This window comes from Trypanosoma brucei, chromosome 3 (assembly GCF_000210295.1).
Source record: "Trypanosoma brucei gambiense DAL972 chromosome 3, complete sequence".
NCBI classification, from domain to species: domain Eukaryota; phylum Euglenozoa; class Kinetoplastea; order Trypanosomatida; family Trypanosomatidae; genus Trypanosoma; species Trypanosoma brucei.
The window spans coordinates 886,789-910,558 of NC_026736.1; the positions used below are offsets into that span (position 1 = coordinate 886,789).

Sequence of the window (23,770 nt, forward strand, 5' to 3'; positions counted from 1 at the left end):
GATAATGGGAGAGAAGGCTGATGTAAGTGAAGTGAGGTTGAGCAGCACGGGTTGTTTCAGCAGATGAAAGAAAACGAAGATGTGTATTAAACCCACGCCAGTACCTGTAGAAACTTAAGGTGAGGAGCTGCAGTGAATGGAAGCGGACGTGTTGATGCTTGTGCGGATGCCTGGAGGTTGAACCGACCTCCTCCAGGTTGATTTTGTTTTTCTTTCTACTGTTTATCGCGAAACAACAGGGGATATGTTTCAAAGCACTGCGGGGGGTAGGGGGGGGGGGGGAGCACGGTGAAACGAAACTGCGTTTCAGGAAGCTGTAGATGAGGGAAGGAGGGTGTGCGGTGACACACACCGTGCGACTGTTGTGGCTATTATTCTCTTATTTTTTTTTTCTGTCCACACTCTTGGGATTGCAGAGTGTGCGCCGCGCCAGTGACGTCTACCTGCCGTACCCCACATATCTCCCAGCCCCCTTATTATTATTACTATTATTACCACCGCCATTATTATTATTATTATTGTTATTATTGTTTTTATTTTTGACTTTGTTCACGCTGTGTCGTTCGCACCTAACATCCCCTTTTCGCGTGACGGTGTAGTGATCACGGCGCGTGGGTGGTGGTGTTTGACAGGCGCACGGGTTACGGGTTGGTGTCGATAGGTAAGGAACTAAATGTCTTTTAGCAATATCAATTTCTTCTTACCCACTATATTCCTTCTCCTATTTCCTTTTTCCCTGTTTCTACGCATTTCATCTTAAACATATGAGAACGCGCACTTGAGCAACGTAGGAGGATATCTCCGGGAGTACGTTCGCGCACACCCGCAAGTAAGCCGATCCGCACACAAGATTGTGAAGGCAGTATCACGTAGTCGTATTGTTATATTGCTGTTATTTTTTTTATTGATTTCTTTTTTCTATCCTTCTGTGTGTGCGTGTGTGCGTTAAACTTGTGTAACGGAGTGGGGCGGTGTTGTTTCTCCTTCAGTCGCTAGCTGACCAGTAGCGGACACATGGTAACTGCGATGGCAAACACAAAAAAGAAAGTTAAGGCATCGGTACCTGAAGGGGCGACATCATCATTGAAAACAGAAGATATGACGGTACCGCGGGATCAAACATCTACCAGTAAGTTACCCATTAGCCGGGTGAGCCGCCGCCTTGGTAGTGTACAGGCGAAACTTGACGGTGGACCCGATGTCTTTTTGTCATCCCGTCAGGGTGGCAGCGATCTCACCCGCGAGTGCCTTGCGTCACTATACAAGTTAGCTTCCTCTATGCATTCGCGGCAGTTGACATACTACAGTAAGTCACTAGAAACAAGCCGAGCGCGGCACGTGACATTGGAGCAGATATGGGGTCAGATGAGCATGCTCCTCCCGCCTGTCTTCCGTCGCCTACGGGAAAATGTGCGGCGCGCACAGAAGATGTATGGCTGTGGAGAAACTCAAGGGTCGCAGGTCAAGCAGAGGTCTAGTGACAATAAGAGCGGGAACGGCATGTACAACGGTAAGAAAAACAAAGAGGACAATAGAGAGGATGATGTTGACGCGTCTTCGGCACACACTTCCCAACTAAACGAAAGTGACCTTGACAATGAGATTGCAGAACTTCTTGCCAAGCAGCGTGAGGCAAGAGAACGCAGGAAAAGGAACGCGGCCGACGACTCGTGGCGTTACGTTTTTGGCAAGGGGGATGGAGAGGAGGATGCCGATGCCGAGGGTGGTGAGGGATGGAGCGAGGGGGAAGAAGACCGGGAGGACGGCAGCGAGAGTGGTAACGATAATGAAATGGATGCTTTGCGCGGCCGCCGGAAGGGCTCACGTGATGTGACAGCTCCGGGAGATTTTGGTGGTGACGGTGAAGATGCTGATGACGAAGAGAAGCAATTAGCGCAGGAAGAGTTGGAGGCCCTGAAAGAGATGTACGGCGAAGACTTTGTGCCAAATGAAGAGGATGAAGAATGTGAGTATGACGATGGGGAGGGTGACTTGGGAGATGACGATCAGTTACTCGAAGAAGATCTGAAGTGGGATGACCCATCGGCAGTGTTTAGTGGAAAAGATGCTGCCCTTAAGGGTGAAGGAGAAGGTTGGTACGATGCCGAAGATGATATCCTTGCAGAAACGGGCCAAGAAGGTGACATGGGTGACGATATGGAGGATAATGCGGCATTGAATGACCCCAGTCTTACCGAATTGCAGCGTGAGCGGCTACGTGAACGGCGCTTTGTTGAAAAACTTGAGCAGGCGAGACTCTACAGTACGCAGTGGGCGATGTCAGGCGAGGTGAGCGGCAGCAATCGGCCTCGTGATGCCTTGCTTGACGAGGCACTCGACTTCGAGTACGCCATGAAGGCGGTACCAGTCATTACCGAGGGGTTTACCGCAAAGCTGGAGGACCGCATCCGCCGCCGCATCGTTGACAATAATTACGACGATGTGCAGCGTCGCACTGCGTTATCGACACCTAGTGATTTAGCTTCAATGTCGCGGCGCGACGATGCGTCTGCTAAGGACTCGGAGAAGGCGCGTATGTCGCTGATGGATTTATACGAGAAGGAGTATCTGGACCGCGTGCGGCGTGCTGAGGAGAGCGCCGCTGGGGGCAGTGCCGCTGAATCTGCTGAGCCGTTGACGGAGATTGAGAAGGACGAGCTGCGTGCCATTCATATGTGGCGGCGACTAGCCCAGCATCTCGATGCCCTCAGCAATTTCCACTACACGCCAAAGCCCGTGCAAGAGGATCTGTCGGCCCGCGTGCGCGCGGTGGAGGGCCAGGCCCCAGCAATTACTTTTGAAACAGTTGGGAACTTTGCCACTACGCGCGAAGCTGCACTTGCTCCACAGGACTTATATCGTGGCTCAGATCGCAAGTTTGCGGATGTTGGGGTAAACGAACTTCAGCCACATGAGAGGCGGGCGCTGCGCCGTGCAAAGAAGGAGCAGGTGAGTACCTCACAGGCGATAAAGGAAAAACATAAGGAACGAGCCAAGAGGGCGAAGGAGCAGCTACGGAAGGCTGCTGCATAGGAGTAAATAAGAATTTCGTATGAATTTTTCCGATGCGATTAACAACTGTGTCCTGTCGTGTGGCCACAGGGGAGGAAGTAACGAGTGTGGGCTAAGAGGACGTCAGATCCGCAACGGGTGAAGTGTGTTCGGTGACTTTTCCGGGCACCTTCCCACTTTCTTACTCCTTCCTTCATTACTTCTAATAAAGGGACACATTACATTAATAAGAAAAGTGAAGAAGACGACGGCAGAGAGTTTGCTTGCAGGTGTGGCACATTGTGGGAAGGTACTACATTACTCTTGTGGTCGACCGCATTCGCGGTCAAATTACTTGAGGGATATTGTTTTCAATTTATTCTTCCCTTTTTTTTTCGCAACCGATGATGCTTTGCTGTTGAGCTAGTATTTGGTTAAGTTGGGTAGCTGGAAGAAGTATGGAAATAGTGCGAGTAGGGGAGGAAAATAGGCCATTACTCTGCTTGCTCGTCTCTGTTCTGGGTCATAAGTTTCTCTCTTATTCCGAGAAAGTTACCTTACTTCTACGATTTCTTTGGATTTTGTACCTTGTATCAGGTGTGGGTGGCTCTGACCTCCGGTATCTGGATTTTCTTTTTTCCATTTATCTTTTTTGTTACTACCACTTCTGTAAGGACCGAGCAAGTTTTCTACTTATATACTCAGTTCAACTTCTGCGTTGAGTATATATATATATATATATTTTCGGCACCCCAAACTGTGCGAGGGAGTTGGGGTTTCTCACATCGAGCAACTCATATTGAGGTGAAGGTCAGTAGCCACTTCACTACGGGAATTTCACGTGTTACTTCGGCCAGCACGCTGCCGCTTCCAAAGAGCTATGCCCATGCTGGTCCCTTCCAAACCCGTGTACGTGAAGTCCAAAGAAGAATATCAGATGGCGCTACGCGGGAGTTTCTCCGCTCCCAAGGCTGAGTGGCCGCTACCTGCTGAAGTGAATATCAAGCCCTGCGTAGTTTCCGCTCCAGCATCCGTCCCAATGTGCGGGGGCGCAGGGTTCACCGAACCTTCTACAGTTTCCTCTTCTCCCTCAGCTTCGGCCTCATCCAGCATGTTTCCCGTGCGTCGTTTTCCCTCTGCGAGTGCTTTAACGGGAACGAACGGCCCTTTGCCGATGGTAAAGACGGCCGACAGTTTTGGAATGGTTGGAAACCGGATGCCTCCTGCATGGAAACCTTTAGCGCAGCCCATGACAAAGGGCGCTAAGAGAGGCAGGAAACCGGGAAGTAAAACGGTAAACAAAGTGGACATGGCCGCGGGCACAAAACGACAGCGCGGGATAGAAAGTTTTCTCATCCGGAAATAATACAAATCAATGTCTATTTGTGTACCGCTACTGTTCGAGAATCTTTCTTTTTGTTTGATCGTTGATTTTCCTTCGTTACGGACACACACACACACATACACACCCATATATATAGTTTTCATATAAACAAGTGTGATTCGCACTTTGTGGAGGATTTGTTTTTTTTTTTTTTCGAGAAACCAAATTTTCAGTGGTCTCTCAATTCTTGAGGGATAACCGAAATCAACAAAAATACAAACTTATATATCTGCGCGTAAATAAGCAGTTTTATAAATACGTACCCAGTGCTCTCGAAGTGGTTCTCTGTTTGTTGAGTGTTTCCCCTTATCAGTGAACATTCCCTCACACGATGTGTTTTTGCAGTAAAACAAAATGAGTAAGGAGGCTGTCAACCAAATACTTTGTGCGCGTTGATGGCGATGTATGTCAGTGCAAAGGGCGACATTTTTGTATATGTTCGTGCAAACGACGTTACTTTTCTTTCTTTATTTTTGTTTGTTGGAGTCATAACTGTGCGAGTGGGTTGAGAGATTGCAGGGAGAATGCGAATGGATGATAATTTTGGCGTGAGTGGGACCGCACAGAAAGAGGTTAATTGGATGGAAGGCCCCAAAAAGTCTTCGTCGATTTGTGGGAAGCCTTCAGAGCATCTTTTTTTTGGTGTGCGCATGCTATCTTTTCACTGCTTCCTTATTGTGCGTGACGTGGACACGCCTATATACAGATATGCGCGCGTATGTCTGTATTATTAATTCTCTCTCCCTCCTAATCTTTCCAGTTGCCTCACTTTTCTCGCTATATGTAACTGGGTTCTTCATTTTGGAAGTCGGACTTTTTCTTTCTTTTTCTTTGGATTTTTTTTACCGTCCTTTGCCCTGGCCCGTGGAAGATGTGGAAATATCAAATAATTCTGGTGAGCTTGTGGCGTGTGTTTGCTTAAATGGGGGACACAGGTATTTGACTCACACGGAAAATAATTGCGCAGTAGTGGCTGTTCTACTGGTGACGCTCAAGTGAAGGTAAATGGATGAGCGTACGTGAACGCAAATAAATTAATAAACCGATATATATATATATATATATATATATATATATAACGATAATAATAATGCTTTGGCGAATGCTTACACGCTCATGCACTGACACTCAGTGGTATGATTTGGCTTTCCTTCACCCTCTTCTGATTTTTAGTACCGTCAACCTTCGGGTGCCCATCGAGAAGAAGCGCAGCCACGCGCCGGCGCGTACAAAGTAAGCACCCAGCGCGCAGAAAAGGAAAAGGAGCGAGTCCTGAGGAACATTAGTCATAGCAATTGATTAGAAATTCAGTTTTAAGAGGAAGTGAGAAAAAGGAAACACTGAAGGAGCACAACAGGGACGCGAGTGAAACATGCCTTCATTTGTTCTCCACCCCGGATTTGCGGGACACAGTCTTCGGTGTAACCCATGGCAACCAACGCAATTCTTGGTGACGGCGTCAGAACATTTCGGTGTTGCTGGCAGCGGGAAGGTATATGTTGTGAACACCTCACAGGGGCTGCAACCACATTCACCTGTGCAGCTTGTTGGTTGCTGGGGGACAAGTGACGCGGCTTTTGACGCTTGCTTCAGTGAGGTCGATCGTGACCTCGTGGCAGTGGCATGTGGAGACGGTGTGAAGTTGTATAGCCTCCAGCAGTCCTTCAACCGTGACGGGGTCATGCCGGTCGCACATTCAACAGAGCATCGCGCTGAAGTTGTTGGAGTTGCGTGGTGTCGTGATGCGTTTCTTTCCTGCAGTTGGGATGGGGCTGTGAAACTCTGGAAGGCTGCGACTCCCCAGGTTTCTTTTATGACATTCCACGAACACTTGAAGGAGGTTTATGAGGTGTCCTGCAGCACCTTTAACCCTGCGTCGTTTCTTTCATGCTCTGGGGACGGGACATGGAGGTTGTGGGACTCTCGTTCTCCACGGTCGGTTTTGACGCAAATTGGTCACGGGCACCAGCCCATCCTCAGTATTGATTTTAATAAGCAGGACAACAGTATCTTTGCTACTGGTGGTGTTGATCGCACAGTCCATTTGTGGGATGCGCGTCGACCGCAACGGCCCCTTACAGTGTTGCCCGGCCACGATAACGCGTGCCGACGGGTTCGCTTCTCCCCTCATTCGCGCACATTGCTCGCTTCCTCCGGCTACGACTGCCGTGTGTGCTTGTGGGACCTCAACCAACCACAGCGGCCGCTTACTGCCCGTTATGCCCATCACCGGGAGTTTGTTGTTGGCCTCCAGTGGTCACTCGCTACTCCCAATGCATTAGCTTCCGTGTCATGGGACGGCAGCGCATTCTTTTGGACAAATGGCCAGCCGCTTACGCCGTCACCCTCTTCCCAACCGCTTCCACCTGCCATCCCACCGCCACGCGTTCGGCCTCCTCGCCCAAAAGGTGTCCCCGACATTTCTCCGCTCCCGCTTACCGTGCCCCCAGTCAGGTAGCTTGTGTGCAACAGCCGTCTTCAAGGGGTGAGGTGAGGAGGGATGAGGGGGAAAATAAAGAGAAGGGGAAGGGATATATTACTCCATAAAGTTTTAAAGATTCGAGCAGGTTTGATGCGCGCGGCGGGAAATCGTGCGTCGATATGAACAAAGTGTATTGCTGTGTGTTCTGTGTGCATCTGTGTGTGTGTGTGTGTGTGTGTGTGTGTATGTGGATGGTTTAAGCATCTAAGACGTTGGAATGCGTAGGGTAACGTTCGTTTGGATTGGTATAGTGGGTCTAGTTCGGCCTCGTGTTGCGCGGCCCTAAATGGCCTCGGGTATCACACTGCTCGGTATTGTTTTTTTTTCCCTCCCCTCTTGTGGTACGTTGGTGGGAATGTATGTAGATGAGGCATGGGAGGGTATGTGTATGGCATTGCGGAATTCAGGAACCGCTCAATATATACAATAAATGCGCATCCGTGATCATTAGGGGCTTTAACTTCTACGCAAAGTGCCGTACTTTATACATGGGAACGCCTACCTCTACCGCGTGCGTGTTTTCCTCGGCTTTCCTCACGCCGAGCGCTTACTGGTGGCTGTTGTTCCATGTTCAAATCGTTTGCTTCGGTACATTTCCTCTTTTTTTTTTCGGTCCTTTTTGTGCCCCGCAAGTCACAGCCTTTACGAGCGTAGCAGCATAATTAGGGAGAGGGAGGTAAGGGGAAAACGAAACACGGGGAGGAGGTTTGTGTAGAAGAAAAAGGAGGGGGTTGAGGGTGTAGTAACCGGACGAGATGTCGACATTCCAACGCCGGAAGCGCGTGACCACAGCGCTTTCTGTCAATGTGCAGGATCGCCGTCACCACACGCGCACGCTGATGGAGACGCGCCAAAGGAAATCTGCGCTGTTAGCTCTGGACTCAGAGGAGGTTGTGCATCGCCTTCGGGCCATGCGCCCCCCTGAGGGTCTCTTGGACAGCGAATTTCCGAAGGCCGATGTGGAGGATTTTCAAAGTAGGGCTCGTAGTAGAGGGGGAGATAGCGCCTCGAATGAAGAGGGGAAAGAACTTCCACCGGTGCCGCCACCGCCCAGGACGTTCAAACAGTGGGCAGATAAGGGGTTCCCGACGACATCGTGGAGACCACTGCTCTCGGAGGAGTTGTATCACCCCCTTGAGGCACAGAAGATGATTTTAACTAACAAATACACGCCGTCTCAGAAATTGAAGTCAAAAATGAAGGATAACGCAGAGCCAGACTCCTGAGTAAACGCACACAAGTGTGTGGAAAGATGTTTCTCTACCTCTGTATTCATCGATGCGCAGGTGGCGCTCGCTCTCCCGCCGGCATGTCTCCCAGTATGATGCCAATAGTTTGATGTTGGTTCTTCTTTCGTTAGGCTCGTGTGCGTGCATTGCTCACAGTGTGTGCGGATGTGCATGTGTGTGTGTGTGTGTGTGTGTGTGCGTGTGTGGAGTAATTGAAGGAGGGGAAAAGGGATGCCGAATGTTTCCATGTGTTTATTTGTCTCCGTTTTCTCACTTTGAGGTTTACTTCCGGTCTTTCTTCCTCAATACGTCGAGTCTTCCCATCTTTTCTTATCAGTTGTGTATTCGTTTGTTTTTGTTGAAGTGCCTTCCTTTTGTTTGCATGAGAAAAAATAATCTGGTGACTCAGGCATATATACTAGTATATATATGTGTGTGTGCGCATGTCAGTTGCTACTTCCCTGTTGCTTCTCTGCAACGTAACGGAGTTCGGGCGCATTTCTTTTTTTCTTTCTCTTTCTCTCTCTCTTTCTTTGCCTGCCTTTGCCTGCTATACCGCGTCATTCCCCTTCTTCGTATTTTGCACTACTAAACTTGGAATGTGCTCATCTTCTGCGAGCGAAATTTAGTTCCAACCAATGATGTGAAAATGTGTGTATTTGTACTTTCATTTTTGTTTTGTGACTTCACCGGTGGTTTCGGAAGCCTCTGCGTGCTTGCGCTTGCATGTATTAGTGTGTATCTGTCGGTGGCCCCACCCATTGCCGAAACCTTACAATGAAAAGGAGGCGGAACAAGCGTGTTTGTTATGTGCACACGGAAGGCTGAGGGGGTGGGGAATGACAGGTGTGTATTAGTCCTTGTCCATTAAAAGGTGCGCAGGATTTTTTGTGGTGTCAAATATTCGCATGGGGGGGGGGGGAGGAAAACATTTGCTATTAGTGCATGTGAGGCTGCTGATGTGAGGCGTGTGCCCATAATATATTTTCTCTTCCCTTTTTTCTTCTGTACATTCGAATATAACACCTGGTTGTACTTGTCGTCGTGCCCAGTTGATGAGCGATTAGGTGTTTTCATATTGCAGAACAAGCAAAGAAGCACGTAACCGATATAGTACAATTTCAATTTATCGCTTGAGGGGACACATATACATATACATACAGTATCATCCCACTGAATGTTGTTTCGTACGATTCGGCACTTTGACCTCCGCAGACCGACTCTTATGGAATTGGTGAGGGAGCTTCGTTTCCGCACGGAGGCACCAATCGCCGACTGCTGCGCAGCGCTAAAGGAGGCAAATGAGAACATGGATAGGGCACTGGAAGTGCTTCGTAACAAGGGGCTCGCGAAGGCTGTAAAAAAGGGATCGCGTGTAACTGAGCATGGCAGTGTCGTAGCATGCGTGGGGGAAACATTTGGTGCCGCCATTGTGACTGTGTGTAGCGAGACGGACTTCGCGGCTCGCAGTCTCCAATTTCAGCGCGTGTGTGGGACCGTAATGGAAACGCTTCGCACACAGATCATTTCCACGGAAGGAACGGCCCTCGATGACTGTGCTGCGGTTCATCGCCTTCTTACTGACGCTGCGGCGGAGCAGATTCAGGCAACCATTGCGGTGTTGGGTGAAAATGTCACTATCAAGTCGATCCAACCCTTGCGATTTGCTCCTCATGTTGCTGAGCACATTTCCATTGGTGCCTACACTCACGGGACGCTTTCTGTACAGAATGTCGGCCGTGTTGCTGGTGTTGTCGCAGTGAGCCGTACTGACCCTTCAGCTCGAGTACCCGAGGAGACACTAGTTGATGTGGCACGGCATTTTGTGGCATGCAGCGGAGCGGAGGGAAGCTACGCTCACCAAAACTTTTTTGGAACAGAGGAAACCGTTGGGCAGTGGTTGAAGCGACACGGCCTTCGCTTCAGCAGCAGTTTAGTGGTGGATTTTGGCAAAGAGCCCATTATTCATACGGCCCCTCAGCCGGTGGCAGGAACAAGGTAACAACAAAATATATATCAGGAGTAGTCCATGCCCTATCTTTCTTGTATTGGATGAAGAGAGAGGAAAAAAGGAGAACTGGTAGTTACAACTTTCGTTGTAACTCCCGCACCTATCGTTAGCATCGTTGGGGGTCTTGCAGTACAGTCGAGTTCCTACATTACGGGAGAGATAAATTTACTGGTGATAAGGAAGGTAGTGAAGATGCCCTTCGCCCGCCTCCCACGCAGAGGTGGAGAGGGATTGGGTTCGGTTGGGTGGATGTTTCAAAAACTTACTCTTTGCGACACTTATCCTAAGTGTGATGTGAAGCACAAGAATTATCATGGTTGCCGAATCTCACGTGAATATGGGTAAAGGCTTGACTATTCCTTTTGCATACTTTCCCCCCTCCCCCCCCGAAAAAAAGAAAACCTTTTCCATCCTTATTTGGGCGCGGTGGCGGCAGGAGGCCTCGTGTGGGTTTAGTGCTGCTCAAGAGCAGAGTTGCGTACACGGACCTTCCATTTGTTGTGTTTTCCTACTTGTCGCTCCATCGCTGGTGGTGGTGACGGTGTGGTTTACCCATCTTTTCTCCCCCGGAGTGTTGGCTGTGCAACCAGCGGTGGGGGTTAATTATCACTTCAACCAATGGGGAACAAAGGAAGAATAAGAAAAAAAAGCACGAATATATATTTATATACGTATAAGGAAACGCACAAAGCAAAGCAATAATGCAAATTAGGAGACATGGGGCCCCTACCTTCCAAGTGCTTTAGTCTCCACCTAATGCTGTGAAAAGCTACGCTAAACTCTTTTTCTTCTTTTTTTGTTTTTTTTCCCCTTATCTTTCCTTTTTGTATGATAACAGTTGCGTGGGCCCGGAGAGGTTGAGTGGGAGGGCGTTCCTTGAAGGGGAAAAAGAGCTGACAAAGCAATACAAACAAAGGAGGGAAGAAGAGCCAAAATAAGAGAAAAGAAGAGCGGCTCTACCCGAGGCGGAGTGACGCCGCTGTACACCACTGGATAAATAAGTAAGAGGTGTGGGGCAAAGGGTGGGGGACACTGCTGTTTTTTACCCGTTGTTCTTTTCGGGCACTCGTCTTTTAACACGTGCGGTGAACGAGCGCGATATTTGTAGCGGATTCGTAAGGGGCACACGCAAAAAGGTGTGGAGTTGGGTGGAGTGGAAGGGCAGAGTGAGCTGAGGATGATTAGCCCCCATGATATTGAATTAGTTGGACGAGAAATTGCATCAGTGTCGTCAACATTCCCGAGATGTTTGGTCGTATATCCGTTGGGCAAGAAGAATAAGCAGCGATTAGGGATCGGTGAGAGGGATGGTGTTGTGTCCTCCTTTTCTGTGGGCAAAGGAAACGAGAGGTCGGTGGCTTTTAGTACGCCACCTCGGAGCCATCCAATAAGCTGCATGACGCTGTATGATGACCAAGTTTTCTTCGTGCATGGTAGTAAGTTGGTTGCGTACTCGAGAAAAGGTCGCGAGTTCTTTGCGTTTGATACAAATGTGACGGAGACGCCTCATACTATCTTTGTGTCCACCCCTTTTATCATAATATGTGGAAGTTTCATGGTCACTGGATTTTGTGAAGCAACGGAGCTTGGCTTTTACATGGCCCCAGACCACATAAACGCTATGGTGGCGTTCATTGCACCCTCCGCACAGAAGCGATCTTCTGTTACTTTTAGTGACTATCGCTGTGTTATTGGATGTAGTGACCGTGTCGTTCGTATGCTGTGTGATAACAAACTTTTATCGGAGCTAAGCTGTGAGGCCGCAATCTCAGCATTGTGCGTGAGTGAAACGCAGAATGCAGTATACTATGGCACTGAGGCGGGCTCACTGGGTTGTCTGGACTTTTGTAAGAGTAACGTAATACTAACACGGGTTTTCAGTTATATCCCTAGCGACGCACAGCCGTCCGTAACCGCATTGACGGTGCGTGACATCAACTCTGACTCGAAGGAAGAGGTGGTTGTTGGTAGGTTAGATGGCTCAGTGCAAGTCTTTTTCGTTGACAAGGGTGAGGAAAGCGACGAGCTGACACCGGTCTGCATTTGGTCAGGCTGCGTTGATGGTCGTGTGCTTACCATAGAGACTGGTTTCGTGACACATTCTCAGATGCTTGACGTGATTGTTCACTCTTTCAGTGGGAAAATCACTGCCTTCACAGTTAAGGAGGTGGAGCGTGTTCCGAAAGGAGAAACAGTACCTATGGAACTAATCGAGGACTCCGTTGACGAACAAATTGAGGCTATGGAGAGGGAGATTGAGAGGCTCAGACAAGAGCTAATGGATACTACGCAAGAGCTGGCGAGGTGCACGGGTTCAACTGTCGTCAATGCCCCTGTATTGGCTGTTTCCTCCACCTTCACTTCGAAGTGTACAATATCCCAACAGGCGGAATCTCCGGCGCTTTTGTTGACGATCGAGTCCGACACCCCGCTAGACAATATCGTCCTGCATAGTGACGTCGAGTTGCACTTTCTTCAGTCGGTGGGGGTTACAATGGTTGAACAGGCAGTTGGACCCGAAAATAATCCATGCGGAGTAACCCGGGCTATTCTTCGACCGCTGCGGGAACACATGTACGGCTGCTCGGTCAGGTTTTGGGTGGAAGACGGACGGCTGGGTACCGTAAAACTCACTCTTTTGGCCGCCCCGGCACCCCGGACAGCGCAAGTAAAGACTGTTATGCTGAGACCACTGCCGCTCTTTTCGCGCGTCGGTTGTAGTGATGTTGCTGACGACAATGATCATGATAGTGTGGAGGTTACGGACCCTTCGGCTGCTCAATCCGTGCTGGAGGTGGAGGGTGACTTCACCGCAAGGGACATGCATAGCTGGCTGCAGCGGATGCTCCCAGGGACACCCGAGTTATATCGGGCAAATCAGGCAACACTACACTACGAAAACGTCTTTTTTCACAGCATCATCAAAGTAGAGTATGGTGACAGGCGTGCGGCATTCTTTACTGGTTCATTGGTTGCGTTGTCCGCCATCAAATGCTTTTTGACGAGCTGCGGATTGGAGCGGTCCTTAGAGGTGAAGGTTGTCGTGTCCCTCCACGATAACGCATTGCAATGTGAGCTACAACATATAGCAACGCGTGTTGCTGCTTGTAATAAGGTTGTCAGTGATGTCCAGTTAATTGAAGCCATTCGTGAGATGCAAGGCGACTGCGAAGGGTGCGACATGAGTTTTCTATTGGAGGAGCGCAATCGACTTCTCGCTGAGCCTGAGGTTGTTGAGAAGGATCGCTCACGGGCCTTGCAGAATAAGGAGTACTTGCAGCGTTTCCTCCTACGCCTGTATAACGGTGCATCAGACATAATGCCCCGCCCACCCAAAGCCACATCCGCTGTAGGAGAGGCGCTAGGGGCGGCCTGCAACTGCGGGGACGCCACTGCGCTATTGGCGGAGCTTCGGCGTATTTTTCGTTGTTAAGCTGGAGGTATGTGTGGCTGGCGTCATCGTGTGGCGTGTGTGCGTGTTGACCACGGACGTGCTCTGCACGATCCTTCTCCCTCCCTATGAAGAATGTCATGCCTCATATGGATTGTGTTTGTTATGGGGGATTTCTCTCATGTTTTTTTTACTACATCCCCTTGAATTCTTTCTCTTCCTCTCCTTGTTTTACCCCTGTTTGATATATATATATATATATATATATACATATATATACGCATTGCCACTGCGCCAGCACTTTCTTTGTGTATCGAGGCGTTGATGGAGCCTCTGTGGGACTCTGGAGGCGCGGCTGGCGGGCAAAGGCTTCCTTCATCGAGCCCAACACATGACCGTTCTGGAAAACAGGCACTTCCTTTTGTGCTTCGGGCCCCTGTACGGCAGGCGACTTTTCACTCATTAGAATTTGTTGAGGGTCTTGTTCAGCATGCTCGTGGTGTGGAACAGGAGCATAGCGCTTTCACACTGCCCCTTCAGCGGGACTTTGGAGCCAGGCAAGTGCTTTCACGCATAATACAGGAGTCCCAGTGCGTGGAGGGCTGGCCGAAGCTTTTTCCAAAGTCAGATGACGAGTCGTGCCATTTCTCCATGATGCCGTCTTCGTATGTGTTGCGCGCAGGACTCATGCGCGCACTCGGTTTTTCTGCTCCGGGGCACAATGACAACAGCGATAGCCGTGCAGTAACACTAGACAGAGTCATAGTTAGGCCCTCGAGGTTGGTGGACAAGCAAGGTGTTGAGATGCTATTTTACCGTGAGGCGGCGCAGGATCAGCTGAAACATATTGCGCTGTGTGAGTGGTGCGAGGACCTGATTTTCTTCGCGCTTCACCGTGGATTTTCGCCCCTGCAGGTTCAGTGCTTGCTGCTGACGGCGATGCATCTCATGAGGGCCATCGCGGAGGCGCCTTCCAATGCGATAGACGATGACTCAATTGTAGAGGAGCGGTGCACTCGCGTGCTGCAGGAGGCACTGATCGAGCAGTCGTGTTCGTTGCCACGCAAAGTTTATGATGTGCGCCGATCTGTAGAAGATGTCACGTATGAGGAGAAGGATGCAGAGTTCGTTGCCGCTATCGAAGCTAAACTTGCGAAGGAGAAGAATAAGAAACAGCAACAGTTACTGTTGGAGCAACTGGAGAATGCGCCAGTGGAGATTAAGTCGCGACGTGAGGTTGTAAAAAAGAAGGTAGTGTACGAAGTTATTGTTGGGCCGTACTTCACACCACAGGAGCTGGCACAGATACTGAACTTCTTCTGTACCACTGCAGTGCGTCACTGGAGGCTGTTTCATACCTTCCTTTTGGCCGCGCAGCCTTCTGAGACCTGTGACGTTAGCTTAGTTCACGACGATATTTTTCCTTTCTGCGTGCCTCCACTGCAGGAATTTCTGGAGGAGGGCATGCTAAACATGGAGGCCGAACGGCGAGCGGTTGTGGATGAATGTGAAACGCTACTCAGGAGTATCTTTGAAGAGGAGTTCATGAAGCCCATACGTGAGCTCGAGCAATATCGAAATGAGGCTTTGAGGGTTTCAATTGAAAAGGAGCGGAAAGAGTTCGAGGATAACATGAAAAATGTGTTGGATACCTCAAATTACCGGAGGGTTTCTAGAGCATTTGAGCTGCGCTTGGAAAAGCGGCTCGAACGGAGCGAACTGGCGGCCCCCGAGGTGGCACCTCCGCCCGTAATGGAGCAGCCCGCTGCCGTTTCCTCGAGGCGCGAGAGCATGAGGAGGAAGTCTAGAGTGGCTCACCGTCCGCGCCTGGATTCCCTCGTGGGGAGCCCCGGCATGTCGACTACGGCGGCAGCGGCGGTGGCTGCAGAAGCTCAGGTTGATGTGGTCTTTTCTTTGGAGGATGTGGAAGCCCGCATGTCAACACTGGAACACGCCGTGGCGGGAGTCTCCAAAGGGAGGTCAAGAAAGGGTCGTTAGGGGGTTATTTCTTTCTTTCCCTCTTTACCTCTTTTCGTCCTTTCTTTGCTTGATTTATTTTGGCAAGAGGAGTGACCCCGACATGTGTGTGCGTGTGGTCCTGCAATGGTGTGAGAGTCGGAAGTGCGGACGGGGTTGAAGCTTTCTGGCCTTCATAGTTTTGTGTTGCGCTGTGTTTAGTTTCCCTTTATCGTTCCCTTCAAACGGTTCGTTTTTTGTTTTAACTTGTCGCGCTCGCCACAGCGGCGCGTGGTTATGCGTTTCCGCGTGTATTTGTTTCTGTGTGCACGTTCTAGCAATGTAGATTATACCAACAGCGCATGCTTTGTTTGTTTAACCCCTCTCTGTTTGGATATTTTGTTCCCTTCCTGCGTTTTTCTTTCTCCGCTCATTGGTGTTTTTTTCTTTTTCGCGGGCAATGCTAACCGATATGTGTACCGCTTGCCTCGCCGTACTTGGGTCACTGGATGTCGGAGGTTGTCGCGTGGGACAGGGGAAGGGATAGAGGAAGTGGGGATGGGATGAACAGAGGTAGACGAAGGCACGATAAATGGTGTGCGCGCATATCGAGGGTGAGGAACGGCTTCATAGAACTCACAAAATGGGAGGCTGATATCTCTCCGTATGCACACGCATGTCTGTATGTATATGTATATATATATGTGTGTGTATGCGCGTGGAAGTGCTTGTGTTCTGTGTATTTCCCGGCCCCTTTTTCTTTTTCTTTCCCCCTCTTACATCCCCAGCTTCAGTTGGCGTGGATTTGTACATGCGGGTTAAGTAACTCCTTTTCTTGTCATTCGTTATTATTGCTCGCAATGTGACCACCGTGCAGTGCAGACATTGAGGCTTCTCTTATTTGTCTTACCTCTCGCACTTACGTGCCCACAAGGTGCCCACTTAGTTTCCTATTCGCTGACCCTTAGGGTGTTTCTGCTACAGGAGCCCCATGCTGACTTTACGCAAGCAAACACTGCCTGTTGCAACAGCAACACTTCTCTTGCAGCGTCGGGGCGTGGAGTACTGGGGTTCCTCTGTAACGGGGCGAACACAACCTTATGCACAGGGTGACTTGATCCCTCGTGTAGACAACATGCGTCATGTTGTAAGCAAATCATCCAGCGCTGCGGCAAATCTTACGGGCAGCAATTTGGGTGTTGCGTACGACAGTGACACTATCTTTTCTGTTGCCGGTTACAGTCGGGCGGAGAAGGAGCACTATCGGCCACTTCGTGGAATCGCGCGGTATAAAATAGAACCCATGGCAGAGAGCGACACAGTGGCGGCCCAGGGTTTGTTAGAGCAGGCAGAAATGAGCAAAAGCATAAGCTTTGTTGTGTCATGGTGGGGCGGTGTGCTAAAGGATTTTCCTTCTTTGAAGAAAGTATGTGATGATACGTTCAAGGAAGAGTTCACCAGCTTCTATAAGAGCGCCCTGTCGGTGGCGCACGATGATGCCGCCGTGAAGGCTCTGGCGGTGCCGTTTGTGCGGCGCCAGATGCAGGAGCACTACATTAGCTTTCCTATGTTTTGGCGTATAGCAGAGAAGTTAGCGGATGCCATTGAAAAGGTTCCCCAAATGCAGAAACCCGCAAGGAGTGTCTCCCGCATAGCGGTGGAGCGCGTAACGAAAATTGCGCTAAACACAATTGCAGATGAGCCGTGGGCTCTTGATGAGATGACAAGTCCACTGCTTTTTGATGTGTCAAGCTTCCGCGCCTGGCATGAGGCGGGAAACTGGTAGAAAATGTGTGTATGAAAGTGACCCCTTTGTTGACGGGCGTAAGGAGATACGTGTGCAAGAGTGCATGGGGCGTCTACTCTTTTCGTGCCTTTTCGTGTTTCTTTTTTTTTTTTCAGTGCGCGTGCACAGCAGTTTACACGGAGGCTGTGGGTGTGTGGGATTCCACAGCACTGAAATAAAAATCCAACGTGACTATACCGCAATATCACTGGTGTCGGGAATATTGATGTTGGGAAGGTGGGTAAAGTAGAGGTGATAAATATGGGTGATGATGATAGTAGTACTTATAGCTCGTGACGTGCGCCAGCGTATGTGCATTTTTAAAAATTGAATTCATAGTGTATTTCGAGGCAGGGTAATATAAATCCCTTCCCTTTTTTTCCAGAGATGGGCGTAGAAGACGAGCGGTCGTGTGGTGGATGTTTGAACGCATAGGCATCTGGGAGAGTGAGTGGGGATTTGATGTCGTTGGTAAAATTTGCGGGACGGAGATCTCTTAACGAAGGACGCGGCTTGTGAATCTTCCAAGTTTTTTTCTCTTTTTGCTACCCGGTACATACATTTGCGTGTGTTTACAACAAGCTGGTGTAATTATCGACGCTGTTGCGTTTCCCCACTTTACCGCACATTCTGCCTTACCTTCTTCTGTGCTTGGGGTCACCCACTTTTCTCCCTCATTCTTGAAAACTTGCTTCACCGTGGTATCTCTTTTCTTCGTACACTACTACCACGCCCTCTGTTATCCCTTGTGCCGTTGCTTTATTTGCAACATAAAACCATTTAATCACTTTTACAGAGTGAGGAAAAGGGGAGAAGGGAGGATTTAGTTAAGAATGCGAGGAAGAGGGAGAGGTTCAATGCGGTTCTTTGGTGACCGAGGCGGGATGGAGCGCGGGGCGGGATCGTTTCGTGGGAGAGGCGGCAGCCGCAGTATGGGGGGAAGAGGATTTTCACGTGGTGCTGGCACAAGCAGAGGAGGCAATAACACGGGTTATACGACCACAAAGCACAACGAACCATTGGATGGTAGTGGTCGTAACAGCAAAACTGACAACAATAAATTCAGCACTAACGACAAAAGCATCGCCGGAAAGGCAGTTGACAAGCGCCCTGTGCCGAGTCAGACCCAGCGCGTTGTAACCACGGTGACAGAAAATGGTACGGAGTTACCGAAAAAACTCAACACCAAGGTGTTTGTTGATGGTCTGCCATACGAAAACGAGGTGAAGTCGAGCTCGCTGAGTGTGGAGGAGGAGTTGATGCAGTTTGTGATTGCATGGAAGGTGGGAAAGCCACTGCGCCTCATCAAGAAGGACGGACAGGGTTTTGGGTTCCTTGTTTTCCAATCTCCGCACAGCGTGGATGTTGCAGTGCGGGTTTTGAATGGCCGCAAATTCCTTGGGCGTTCACTGCGAGTGGAGGTGCCGAAACCGAGGGATATGGAAGGTGCTGGGGGACCTTATGGTGCCAATGATTCCGGGAAGTGCAGTTATGCCCGACAAGTTCTTCTTTCAGACTTAGCTAAGGTAGCACAACCGGAGATTATCCGAGAGATTCTGAGGGACGTGGCACCCCAGTTAGAGAAGCGCTTGGATTCAATAAAGATGACCTCCAAGAATCGGAAAGCTTTCTTGACCTTCCAGTCCTCCGAGGACGTCGAGGCTGCCGTGAAGTTCCTTGATGGGTTTTCTATGTTCGGTCGTCGTATCAGCGCAGCGCAGGCTGCAGCGCCGGGGTCATTACCGTATTCCAAGGCCCCCATTCGCAGTACCGCACTTCATGCCGCCGAAGGTGTGCTGGTGGGAGACGGTGACGCCGATATGGTTGCGGCCGCCGGGCCCAATCACGGGGATGAGGGTGAATTAGTCGTGCCTTTGGGCCTCGATGTTCCTCCGGCAAACAGACCAGTGAAGGGAATGGAGAAGCGGAAGCCTGCGCCCGCCGCAGCTGCAAAGCCCAATGTGCTTCCCAGCAACATCACTGGTGTGACGGAAAAATATAACTTACTTGACAATGGTCCTGCAGAGGTGTTTGTTGGAAATTTAGGTGAAGACGTGACGGAAGAACAACTGAAGGCCCACTTTTCGGTCTGTGGGAAAATAAACAGCTGCAAAATTATCGTGAATAAGAACACCAGGTTGCCCACGGGTATTGCAAGTATCGTATTCGCTATCCCTGCTTATGCTGCATATGCGCAGAAACATATGCATGGCTCCTGCCTCCGTGGGCACGTTCTTCGGGTGGATCGTGGTGAAGAGGCCAGCGCCCCACTCGTCTCGGAGTTGCCGCCGCGGGATGATGAGGAAACAATTGACGAGGACGGTTACATGGAGCATTTCGGTGTTACAAACAAGAAAGAGTACTTCAAGGGCACGTCATTCGAAGAGAAACCCGGCTGTGGGAAGAAGAGGGCGAGGGACAGCGAAGCAGGCGGTGAGAAGCGAAAGGGCAAGGGTAAGAAGAATAAAGGTGAACCTCCGAAAAAAGCATCGTCGCCGAAAACCTCACATGGCTGCGGCACAAATGGGAGTCACCACTCTCGCGGTGATGATGACGACGACGACGACGAGGAGCATTTCTTCGATGTTGATGAGGGTGATAACGTTCGGGCAAAGCCCACAGGGAAACAAAAGAACACCAAGAAGGGAGCTCCCGTTCCCCCGAAGGGAGTGAAAAAAAAGGGGAAGGGGAAGAAATCTTCTTAGCGGAATGCATGTGAGGCGATAACCGTTTCGTATTTACTCTTCAAGGACTTCCTGCTGCAACCCTCGTGGTGAGTGGGGAGTGGTGGTGGTGGTGGTTGGGCCACTTATTTGGGTGCGCGCCGTATTCATAAGCGCACTTATGCCTACGTGTAAACTCGCGCCTCTGTTTGTGCTCCTTGACTGAGGTGACCATAATATAAAGCGACTAAGGAAGGGAACGAAGATGAACTAGTTCTTTCACTAAAAATTTAAACAATATCGTCGGGTGTTATGTCTTCCGACTAGTCACCACTTGTCACTTTGATTTTACTGTTGCTAACATTTTTGTCTTTGCGCTCCTCACATTTGGAAACGATACGTTTCCCGTCTCCGCTTTCGTTGTATTTCTTTTATCGCGTCAGGTATCGCATAATTTGATTTGCTTTTTTTTTTAGTAGCCCCTTCATCGGCAAATTATTTGAGAGGTGGGTTTGCATCACGTGTTGAATGCCGCCGGTTACGGGCCGCCCCATCGGACGCGCCCCCGCCCCGCATCCCGTCATACGCCGCACTCGCAGTTGGAGGGGCATCATGCAGGTGCGTTTTAATGATACCCGCGCTGACCGTAACCGGATTCTCAAACATGCGTTTCTATGGGCACCAGTGCGTATCTTTGGAATATGTTTCGTTACCACCACAATAATATACTTCACCATTGGTCACGACCGCTTTATGCATACGCTATTTGGCTATGAGTCGGAAATGCACTATGAGGCCCGTGTTAATCCCGACGCCAGTATCTTAATTGGGGACACACTCTTAGACAAGGATCGTGCTTGGAAATCACCCCTTCGAAATTTAGAAAAACCACTTCATCCACGCCGTGAATTCGACGTCCTGCGCGACCCCAAATCGACATAATGCCCCCGACCTTGTTATATCTCTGACAATGTCCGGGCTGCGTTGCGGAGTTGGAGATGGTGCCCAGCATGCCTTCCCTTTTGTCGTTGTTGTTGTTGAGTGTCTGAGGTTTGGGTTGTTATTCGCAGTCTAGGAATTATCGCATGTCTTTCTTTTCACCCCTTGTTTCGCTTATATTCCCTTCGCAGCTGCTTTGTTGTATTGTTGCATGTTGTATTTTCGGGACATGTTTGTGGAACACACCCGTGGGCCGGCATGTGGGCGCGTATCTGTACGTTCAATTCCTTGTGGCGTGTCATCTTTTCGCCCGTTGGTTCCATAAACTTCGTGTCATTGACCAGAGCTGTCTCTTGTGACCGGTATCCCACCCCCCCCACGTAAAGACAGCTATTCATTTTTGTTTTGTCAATAGCGATCTTCCGTTTCTAACCGGTGATGCCTTTACATGGGCACCCCCTTGCGGATAAATTGCTGGTTCGCTGCACGTTATGTAATACTGGTGGGAGATAACTTTGTCTCTGCGTGTATGAACACCTTTCTTTCTTTTCCCCTACCCTTTTAATTGCACTCTCGTTCTCTCTAATATATGCTAAATTCGTAGAGCCGCGAGGAGAAGGGTTCCCCACACCTTCATTAGTCAGTGTTTTATCAAATATTAACATTTAGATAATTGTGGCTTGCGGGCTCAATCCTACAGTATCCACACTATGGCTAGTCTCACAGATGATGACATCCGGGTATCGCCATTATGGGAACATATGAAGAAGGTTCTGCTGCAAGTTGTTCAGCAGCAGCCGAGTTGTGCATTGGAGGCGGTTGTCCCGGCATCGCTAACTGTACAAACGGGTACCTCCGTGCCACCTCGAGTTACCACAGAATTTGGTGACCACAGACCCAAAGTTGTGAACACCGTCCCGCCTGATGCTTTGGAGAATCTCCGATGGGCCTCAAGTTTTGGGACAGCGTTGGTGCCGCCGAAGCCACGCCGTAAGCCACAAGAAGATGAGGAAGACATGATTCCGGAAGACATCGAGGAGGAGGAGGAGGAAGTGCTCGGAGAGGTTGGGGACGTGGTGGCAGAGCAGGCGATATTTAATTCGGTTGGCGAGGGTTTACCTCCTGAAGAGGCCTTCCGACTAGTTGTTGGCATGAAGCAGCTGATGCGCACGGAGCCGCTTGCAAACGTACGCTTCTGGGGTAAATTTTACGGCAGCGTTGGGGATTATTACATCGTGGAGACGAAGATTGACCCCAACCGTATCCCTGAGGAGGGTGATGAGGACGGGTTCGATGAGGTGGATGAGGAGGAGGACGGTGAGCCAGTCGAGAATATTGCCGATGTATTGTTTGCCCATGGGCCTAAGGCTCATGCCGACACCGGCGTGGAATCTTCGGGAACCGGTTTGAACGAGTTTGTATACTATGCTGCCAACACCACTGACCCTACACGATGGGCTCGGCTTCCTGACGTGACCCCAACACAAATCATCGCCGCCCGTCTTATCCGCCGCGGGTTCACAGGTGATCTAGAGGCCACTGTTGACACACACCCGCGGTTCCCTGGCTGCGAGAAACACTATGTTCGTGCTCAGATCGCCCGCATCAACTGCACTTGCCGAGTTGCGCCAATTGATATGTACACAACGGAGGGTGCCGTACCGGTTGAAGAGGATGAAGACGGCAACTTGCTGCCTCCGCCGGCTACCGTACCGGCGTACTCCGTGCTTCCCCCTTTAATTCCGCAGGAAGTTCCTGATGAGGAGGATGCCGAAGCTATTGAGCCCGTGAAGTCATGGTTTTATGGTTACCGTGACGATGAGTTGCTTCAGGGAAAATATTGGGTTCACATCGCGCCCACATTACTTCTGAATGGTCGCACTGTTGCATCTGAGCAGGAGACGGCTGGCGACGATGATGGGAGAGGAGGGGAGGTTGACCACAGTGAGAAGATTCATCCATTTCTGTGTGAGGTGAGTCGTGATGAACCCCTGCGATACACGTGTCACAGTCGTAGCCAACTCCCTGCATGGTCTTTCCGCAAAGCATTTCACGATGAAAGCAGTAAGAAGCGAACATACGTAGCCCGCTCATGTCTGTGGCCTGGCGCCTACACATACGTTGTTACGGAGCTGGGGAAGCCTGGTAGTAGTTTCCAGAGCGTTTATATTGGTTCTGGATTGAAGAGTCTGCAGGGTGTCAATTACGCCCCGAAACTTCCCCCGCGCTGCCTTGTCGAGTACCCGGAGGTCGATTTGCTCCTACAGCGCGATGGCACGTTGGATGATGAGCTCGAATATGCACCACCACCACCAAAGCCTGAAGATGCTGGGGAAGATGAAGAAGAATATGATTAGAGAGGAAGAGAAGAAGTACATGCATATGAGCCTGCATGAGAGTAAGATGGAAGGAGTTTGTAGAGCTGGATATGCTGCAAAAAGATTACCGCCTGCACTCCCTTTTTGACGTGGTTGTTCGTTTTTTTTTTTCGCCACTGGCATGCGCTGGCTTTACTCTTTTTCTTTCTTGTTTTTGCATGTTCGCCTTTGATGTATAAAAAACGGTTACATCCTACAAAAATGGAAAAAAAAAGGAAGAGAAACAAAGAAGAAAGAAAGGAGGAAAAGTGGGGAACTGAGTTATAGAAGTGTTTGTATGAGGGTGAAAAGGGGAGAGATGCATTATGGGGACCAGAAAAGAAACGGAATGTTATAAAAGGACAGTGAGGAGTGTATAAAGGGTTAGAAAAAAATATTTCGCTCCATGTGAGAAAGGAGTGAAGCTTGTGTGGGCATTATTAACATTGTAGAATACCCACAGGTAAATGTAGGGAAAAGGAAAGAGGGAAAGAGAAAACAAAAAGGGGAGAGTGAAAGAGAAGGAGAGCCATTATGAAAAGTAAATGGGAAAAAGTATATATATATATATATACGGGTCT

General features: G+C 49.8%; 14 protein-coding genes across 14 annotated transcripts; 13 read left to right on the forward strand and 1 right to left on the reverse strand.

The window, feature by feature from the left end:
• Window positions 1-1,014: 1,014 nt before the first annotated feature.
• On the forward strand, window positions 1,015-3,033 carry TbgDal_III3860 (U3 small nucleolar ribonucleoprotein protein MPP10, putative; the record flags this gene model as incomplete). Its single annotated transcript, XM_011774033.1, has 1 exon — window positions 1,015-3,033. The coding sequence occupies one exon, from the start codon at window positions 1,015-1,017 to the stop codon at window positions 3,031-3,033; it is 2,019 nt and encodes a 672-aa protein (XP_011772335.1).
• An 891-nt stretch (window positions 3,034-3,924) lies between these two features.
• TbgDal_III3870 (T. brucei spp.-specific protein) lies at window positions 3,925-4,464 on the reverse strand (the record flags this gene model as incomplete). The annotated part of the gene is made up of 1 exon (XM_011774034.1): window positions 3,925-4,464. The coding sequence occupies one exon, from the start codon at window positions 4,462-4,464 to the stop codon at window positions 3,925-3,927; it is 540 nt and encodes a 179-aa protein (XP_011772336.1).
• A 619-nt stretch (window positions 4,465-5,083) lies between these two features.
• Window positions 5,084-5,374, forward strand: TbgDal_III3880 (T. brucei spp.-specific protein; the record flags this gene model as incomplete). The annotated part of the gene is made up of 1 exon (XM_011774035.1): window positions 5,084-5,374. One exon carries the CDS (start codon window positions 5,084-5,086, stop codon window positions 5,372-5,374), a length of 291 nt encoding a protein of 96 aa, XP_011772337.1.
• A 373-nt stretch (window positions 5,375-5,747) lies between these two features.
• Window positions 5,748-6,833, forward strand: TbgDal_III3890 (peroxin 7, putative; the record flags this gene model as incomplete). The annotated part of the gene is made up of 1 exon (XM_011774036.1): window positions 5,748-6,833. One exon carries the CDS (start codon window positions 5,748-5,750, stop codon window positions 6,831-6,833), a length of 1,086 nt encoding a protein of 361 aa, XP_011772338.1.
• Window positions 6,834-7,612: 779 nt separating this feature from the next.
• TbgDal_III3900 (hypothetical protein, conserved) lies at window positions 7,613-8,083 on the forward strand (the record flags this gene model as incomplete). The annotated part of the gene is made up of 1 exon (XM_011774037.1): window positions 7,613-8,083. The coding sequence occupies one exon, from the start codon at window positions 7,613-7,615 to the stop codon at window positions 8,081-8,083; it is 471 nt and encodes a 156-aa protein (XP_011772339.1).
• A 52-nt stretch (window positions 8,084-8,135) lies between these two features.
• TbgDal_III3910 (T. brucei spp.-specific protein) lies at window positions 8,136-8,678 on the forward strand (the record flags this gene model as incomplete). Its single annotated transcript, XM_011774038.1, has 1 exon — window positions 8,136-8,678. The coding sequence occupies one exon, from the start codon at window positions 8,136-8,138 to the stop codon at window positions 8,676-8,678; it is 543 nt and encodes a 180-aa protein (XP_011772340.1).
• A 585-nt stretch (window positions 8,679-9,263) lies between these two features.
• On the forward strand, window positions 9,264-10,088 carry TbgDal_III3920 (elongation factor ts, putative; the record flags this gene model as incomplete). The annotated part of the gene is made up of 1 exon (XM_011774039.1): window positions 9,264-10,088. One exon carries the CDS (start codon window positions 9,264-9,266, stop codon window positions 10,086-10,088), a length of 825 nt encoding a protein of 274 aa, XP_011772341.1.
• A 322-nt stretch (window positions 10,089-10,410) lies between these two features.
• On the forward strand, window positions 10,411-10,737 carry TbgDal_III3930 (hypothetical protein, unlikely; the record flags this gene model as incomplete). Its single annotated transcript, XM_011774040.1, has 1 exon — window positions 10,411-10,737. One exon carries the CDS (start codon window positions 10,411-10,413, stop codon window positions 10,735-10,737), a length of 327 nt encoding a protein of 108 aa, XP_011772342.1.
• A 537-nt stretch (window positions 10,738-11,274) lies between these two features.
• Window positions 11,275-13,530, forward strand: TbgDal_III3940 (FG-GAP repeat protein, putative; the record flags this gene model as incomplete). The annotated part of the gene is made up of 1 exon (XM_011774041.1): window positions 11,275-13,530. The coding sequence occupies one exon, from the start codon at window positions 11,275-11,277 to the stop codon at window positions 13,528-13,530; it is 2,256 nt and encodes a 751-aa protein (XP_011772343.1).
• Window positions 13,531-13,812: 282 nt separating this feature from the next.
• TbgDal_III3950 (hypothetical protein, conserved) lies at window positions 13,813-15,486 on the forward strand (the record flags this gene model as incomplete). The annotated part of the gene is made up of 1 exon (XM_011774042.1): window positions 13,813-15,486. One exon carries the CDS (start codon window positions 13,813-13,815, stop codon window positions 15,484-15,486), a length of 1,674 nt encoding a protein of 557 aa, XP_011772344.1.
• A 949-nt stretch (window positions 15,487-16,435) lies between these two features.
• Window positions 16,436-17,230, forward strand: TbgDal_III3960 (hypothetical protein, conserved; the record flags this gene model as incomplete). Its single annotated transcript, XM_011774043.1, has 1 exon — window positions 16,436-17,230. One exon carries the CDS (start codon window positions 16,436-16,438, stop codon window positions 17,228-17,230), a length of 795 nt encoding a protein of 264 aa, XP_011772345.1.
• Window positions 17,231-18,063: 833 nt separating this feature from the next.
• Window positions 18,064-19,935, forward strand: TbgDal_III3970 (RNA-binding protein, putative; the record flags this gene model as incomplete). Its single annotated transcript, XM_011774044.1, has 1 exon — window positions 18,064-19,935. The coding sequence occupies one exon, from the start codon at window positions 18,064-18,066 to the stop codon at window positions 19,933-19,935; it is 1,872 nt and encodes a 623-aa protein (XP_011772346.1).
• A 486-nt stretch (window positions 19,936-20,421) lies between these two features.
• On the forward strand, window positions 20,422-20,835 carry TbgDal_III3980 (hypothetical protein, conserved; the record flags this gene model as incomplete). Its single annotated transcript, XM_011774045.1, has 1 exon — window positions 20,422-20,835. One exon carries the CDS (start codon window positions 20,422-20,424, stop codon window positions 20,833-20,835), a length of 414 nt encoding a protein of 137 aa, XP_011772347.1.
• A 707-nt stretch (window positions 20,836-21,542) lies between these two features.
• On the forward strand, window positions 21,543-23,189 carry TbgDal_III3990 (flagellar radial spoke protein-like, putative; the record flags this gene model as incomplete). The annotated part of the gene is made up of 1 exon (XM_011774046.1): window positions 21,543-23,189. One exon carries the CDS (start codon window positions 21,543-21,545, stop codon window positions 23,187-23,189), a length of 1,647 nt encoding a protein of 548 aa, XP_011772348.1.
• Between the last annotated feature and the right edge of the window lie 581 nt (window positions 23,190-23,770).